Raw genomic sequence first — 6,235 nt, 5'->3', positions numbered from 1 at the left:
AAGGTTTACAAATCACAAGTTCACAATCATAAACATTAAACAAGATCCACAACCATGAAAGTTTAAATTCAATGAGGTCCACAAGACCACAACCATAAACATTCAAAACCACCTCCAAGTTTAACAAATCACAAGTTCACAACCATAATCCATAAACATAAACAAGGTACACAAACCACAACCATGAAAATTTAAATTGAATGATATCCATAAGACCACAACCATAAACATTCAATCATCAATAGCAATAAGAGGATGCTCCTCACTGATACATGATATCTCTGCAAAAAAGATTGAGACAAACACAAATTAGAAGCAACATAACAAAATAAAAATGAACAAGAAAAATAAAATAGAAAACAAAAAGCTTACCTGATTCCATACCCTCTAGTTCTTCTAAACTCTCCTCTAAATGAAGGTAGTCATGTGATCTTCGTAGCCAATCTTGTCCACAAATGATAGCTTCCACCATTGTTGGAGTTAGAGAACTACGGAATGAATCAAGCATATAGCCTCCAATGTTAAAAGCCGACTTAGATGCAACTATAGATACTTGCATAGCTAACACATCTCAAGCCATCATAGAAAGCACTTGATATTTAGACAAATTAACTTTCCACCAAGCCAATATGTCAAATGATTTATTTTTCGGATCTTCACATTCCTCCCCTAAATATTTATCCAATTCTATTTTGGTATCTACACCTCCTTGGCCTGCTTTTTATACAGTGCATTCATAAAATCAGCAACATCTTCTACGCTATCAACTTCTATCTCATTTGTGTCTTGAATTTGATTGCTTGATTGAACATTATGAGATGATTAGCTGAATTATATAACTCAAACATGGAGACCAAAACATGCTTCACCCTCTCTCTCAACATTTGAGCATTATCAACATCATAGGATTCATTAATAACCCAATCCACATACTCCAATTTACATCGAGGGTCAATAATCACTACAATGAACAACATAATGTTGATATTCCTCACATTTGCTCAATGCTTTTCAAACTTCTTTTTCATCTTGGAAGCCATCAAACTAACACTAAAATCATCACTGGCACACCTCCTAGAAATAACAAGCCCAATACCATAAATTTCTTTCATGTATTCATTTTCAGTTACATAAAGTGACCCAAACAATTTCAATGTAGTTTCATAGAAAACTTTAAGAAAATGAAGCAAACACCGAGCATATTCCCAATCATCATCATTAGGCAAACCCTTATTTTTTGAACTAGTAAGCTCCTCTACATACTTATTATCAACAATCTCTAACAAATCAAATGCCTTCTGAAATTTTAAAACAGATTCCAACATTAAGTAAGTAGAGTTCCACCTAGTATCAACATCTAGGCAAATAAGACTCTTACTCTCTATCTTTTCTTTCTCTACACAATCCTTAAACCTTTGCAATCGTGATGGAGAAGACCTTGCATACTTCACTGCAGAACGGATCTTAAAAATAGATTCATCCAACTCTGACAACCCCTCTTTGACAATTAAAATCAAAATATGTGCACCACATCTCATATGTAAGAACTCACTCTTTAAAACACTTCCCTTCCAACTGTTGAGTCTCTTTTTCAAGTATTGAATTCCCACATCATTTGAGCTTGTATTATCTACTGTTATAATGAAAACTCTTTCAATGCCCCAATCAAGCAAGCATCTCTCAATTGCCTTGCCAATTATTTCTCCTGAGTGACTGGAAATTGGACAAAAATTTAAAAATTTTTTTATACAATATCTTGTCATCTATTAAGTGAACAATGAGACACATATAACTAAGATTTTGACAAGATGTCCATGTGTCTATAGTAAGGCAGATCCTCAATGGCAATTCCTTAAAATATTTCTTCAACTTCCTCTTCTCCTCCATAAAGAGATCATAACAATCTCTAGTTATTGTTTGACGTGATGGGACTACAATCCGTGGTTGCATGGTACCACAAAAGTCACAAAACCCCTCCCGTTCCACATGCTTAAAGGGAAATTCATCTACCATAATCATTCTAGCAAACCCCTCCACAATCTTCTTGCTCAAACTTGTAAGTTACAAGTATAGGTGTGGTGCCCGTCCCCCCCCCCCCCCTTTTGCACTTTGATATGAAAACTCCAAAGTTTTTTGTTTCTTGTCCACATTTAAAGGATACTTCTTGAATCTAGTCAAGTGATTAATCAAGCAACTTGTACCACTTGCACTAGGACAAGCTAAGTCCTTACCACAATAATTACATGATGCTCTTTGATCACTTTTAACTTGGCGATCTATCTTAGTGAAGCGATCCCACACTTAAGATTTTTTTCTAGAAATAGAAGAAAGATTAACCTTTTAATCAACCCCCATAATATGTGGATTTGATGCATTTTGATCATCGCTTTGAGGTTTATGAGGAAGATTTGTGCTTGTGTTATTATCACCCATACTTGACATCTAATAAAGAAAAAGGATGAATAAGAATGAATGAATAAGAAAAAGAATAAATAAGAATAAATGAAAAAGAAAAATAATTAATAAGAATGAATAAGTATGAATGAACAAGAAAAATAATTAATAAGAATGAATAAGCATAAATAAGTAAAAAAAGTTGGGAATTTTTAAGGCCCAAAAAATTTTCAAGAAAAAGAATGAATACGTATAAATAAAGATGAAACATCCATTGTTGAATATACAAAGCATGTAAGCAGTTGTTTACTTGATTAAATAGGTATCTGTTAAAGTTAGCAACTGGTAGGAATTGATCTTTCAGCAAAAATCATATTATGCAATAGAAGCCATCCATACAGAATCATCGGAAATCCATAACTGAAGTTTGTAGAATTATTTATCCTATTCTCAAGTAGAAGTGCATTCTATTAAAATAATACAAATATCAGGAAAACCACTAGCACAAGTTTGATTCCGTACACAAGTTAAAGGTGCTAACAACAATGCAAAACAAATCATCACAACTTTCTCAAATCTCCTTCTGAGTTCATCTTAGTATATTAAGTAGTAGCAAAACCTCTGTTCAAAGAGTAGCAAACTGTAAAATATAGAAAGTGGTGGAACGACTCTAATATAACCTATTTGTTCATTCTTGTAAAATACTAAAATATATTAAGTAAATAAGAAGTAACAAAACCCCTGTTCATTCTTAAAAATTAATCACATAAATAAGAGTCCAGAACTCCCATTGCATGCCAAACATTCCATATACTTATAGCCTATCTGAACTAAGATTATTATATCTATAATCTGTAGCATTTTCCAAAAGCAAAATATACCTAACTAAGATTAAGAGTCCCGAACTCAAACCAAAAGAAAGATCCTATCTAGTGGTATCATTCGACATTCAGAGTTTTAGACATGAGACATTCATAAATAAAACAAATTTTATATCAATTATTTAACTATTTTAACTAAAAAAACCATTTACCACTATTGAAGTAGAACCGACGACGGCAATGGCGATGGGGGAGAAATAGAACTAGTGATGGCGACTGGAGAGGTCAGAGGAGAAATGGTTCGTAGGTTCAGTATTTTGATTGTCTAAGGAGAAGAAACCACAGCCTTGAGCCCATAGCCATAGGAAACAGTGAGGGGAGAGAAGAGGCGACGACAACATCAGAGAAGAAAGAAGAGGTGATGGAAGAGGAGTGGCGATCGGCATCTTAGTTGCTAGGGTTTGCAAAATGCGACTTGTGAGTTCTCTGTTCAAGGCTCAAAGAAAGAAAGAACAGGGATTTTTTTCATGTTTTAGCCTTTTGCTGGAGTTCGAATGTAGGAATTGGGCTTGGGTCGAAAGAGAAGGTTAGAGACTCAGAAGGGCACGGGCTGCAGGGGGGCTGGGCCGCTATGGCAGGGAAATATAAAATATATATATCATCTATAAAAACCGGTCGGTTTAGTTAACCGTTGGTTTTTTGATAGGTTAACCGAAAACCAAACCGATCCTTCAATTTTTTCTAAAAATCAAACTGAAATCGAACCAACCGGTTCAGTTAACCAGATTTTTTTGATCGGTTTTTTGGTTTTTCGGTTTCTTATGGACACCCCTAGTTCAAACCACAAGTTCTGTTTATGACACTTATATAGCAACTTCAAAAGAAAAACTTCAAGGGGAAGGAATTGAAGGATGTTGTTTGGGCTATTGGGAAATTATATACCTAGTCTGACTTTGTTCAATACATAGGAGTTATCAATAGCCTATCCATACATGCACATGAATGGCTTAATAAAGTCCCCCCGACACATGTCCAGGCATGGGTTTGACACTGTAGTTAAGTCTGAGGACATAACAATTAATTGGACAAAGTCATTTAATTCGTAAATTTGGGAGGCTAGGACAATGCCTATTGTTGAAATGTTGGAGGATATTCAAAAAATATGGATGTAGAAGACCTATGTGAGACATGAGGCATCCATTGCAATTAGGTCTGAGTTGTTGCTGAAGGTGCAATCAATCATTGATAGGAGAAGGAGAGAAGCTAGGTGATGTTTAATTGGTATATACTTTACATCCTTGTTGTTTAGTGTTGTTGTCTTGAGTAGTTCATTGCATATGTACTTATTAATTGTATAATGCACTTGTAGGTCTATAAGGGTTTTCCAATTATGACAATATAAGTATCAAACTTTGGGGACTGACTTGGTTGACAATGTCACCAAGATGGATGCAAAGACATGCACCTGTAGGGTTTGGGATATAAGCAGCCTACCTTGTGCTCATACACTTGCAGTGCTTACTTATACAAGAGGTAGGGTAGAAAATCTATGTGACAAAACCTTCCATAAGGCTACCTATGCAAAGGTGTACAATCACTTTATTCATGCTCTTCCGGGGTAGAAATACTGGCAACAAATACAACACCACCTAGTTAGACCCCTCACAGTGAGGAGGAGTCTAGGTCGACCCCCAATCAGTAGAAGAAGAGAAGAGGATTAGGTAGGCCTATCATACTATACCCCACTAGAACATAAGATAATCAGGTGTTCTATTTGTGGTGTATTTGGGCACAACATAAGGAATTGCCAAGTCCTTCCTCCCAATACCAACAGGGAGACTCTAGAAGTAATATTACACAAGCAACAACCCATATGAACTTATTACCATGTATTTGTTTCTGTACTAAGTAAGGTATTTGAATTATAGGTACAAAGGCTTGTTGCTGATCAAGTTGATCCTACCCATACAGTGAGAAGGAAAATCTTACCACCCAAGAGAGGGGCTATATCTACACAAGTTGATGGTTACTCATCCATGTCCACTCATACTCCTTCAACCTATGAAGTTGGGTTTTCATCAAGATCAATAGTTGGTAGTACAAGGGGAAGGACTCCCAGCTCAAGTAAGGGTGGCAGGGGGAGGTTGAGTCACCCAAACATACATGGTCAATCATCAAGCAAATAGGTTAGTTGAAATGACTTCATACATGTTTAATTTCTTGGTGTCAATTATATGAATTTAACTAACTCAATCCTATTGCATATGCAAACTAGACAGCCTAGGAGGGGTGTCGGGGGAACCTGCAACATCCAGACATTACTCCATCAGGCAAATAGGTAAGCATACTTAATCCCACAACCTATTTAAGCTTTGATAACTATTACTTAATCAGTTGCATTTTATATTAATATTCCTGCCAATTCATGTGTGTAGGCCGAAGAGCAGAGAAGTCAGGAAATGAGATACTCCCAGCCTTGAGAGCCTATAGGAGGACATGGGTTCTTTTTGAATGACAACCACTACCCAACTCAGTGACAATTGTGTTTTTTAAATGGCATACAAGGACTTCTTTTTTTGTGTGCAATTTGACACACCCATGAATAAATTGATATCATTTTTTTATATGTTTGAATACAACACACTCCATATATGTTGGTTGTGGGATGAATAGCCACTGAGTAAAGTGAATGAATGGGTGACATGATTGATATAAGAGGGACTTTTTTTGTTTGTAGATAATGGTATCACCATGAATGAGCTATTGGGTGATTAGCACTTATGATGTATCTTATGAGTTATTGGTGATTAACACTTATGATTAACAAATGTTTACATATTATGATGTCTGTGTGGTTGATATTATTAGCAGTTGTCATGATTAGGAGGTGCTTAATGTTATGAGGTGTATGTTTTTTATTGATTAACAAATGATGGAGCTTTCATTAGCAGGTTTATCAAGTGGAAACGACTGACACTAGCGGGTTTATTAGGTGGAAATGACTGTCACTGGCAGGTTTA

The 6,235-nt window shown here is 35.7% G+C and overlaps 1 protein-coding gene across 1 annotated transcript; it reads right to left on the bottom strand.

Annotated features, from left to right (window-relative positions):
* Window positions 1-1,001: 1,001 nt before the first annotated feature.
* LOC148803331 (zinc finger BED domain-containing protein RICESLEEPER 2-like) lies at window positions 1,002-1,538 on the bottom strand. The gene has a single exon (XM_088895129.1). The coding sequence runs from the start codon at window positions 1,536-1,538 to the stop codon at window positions 1,002-1,004; it is 537 nt and encodes a 178-aa protein (XP_088751255.1).
* Window positions 1,539-6,235: the final 4,697 nt, after the last annotated feature.

Source organism: Nelumbo nucifera, chromosome 1 (assembly GCF_055504915.1).
Source record: "Nelumbo nucifera cultivar China Antique chromosome 1, China Antique-T2T, whole genome shotgun sequence".
Taxonomy (NCBI): Eukaryota; Viridiplantae; Streptophyta; class Magnoliopsida; order Proteales; family Nelumbonaceae; genus Nelumbo; species Nelumbo nucifera.
This window is presented reverse-complemented; position numbering and strand designations above follow the sequence as displayed.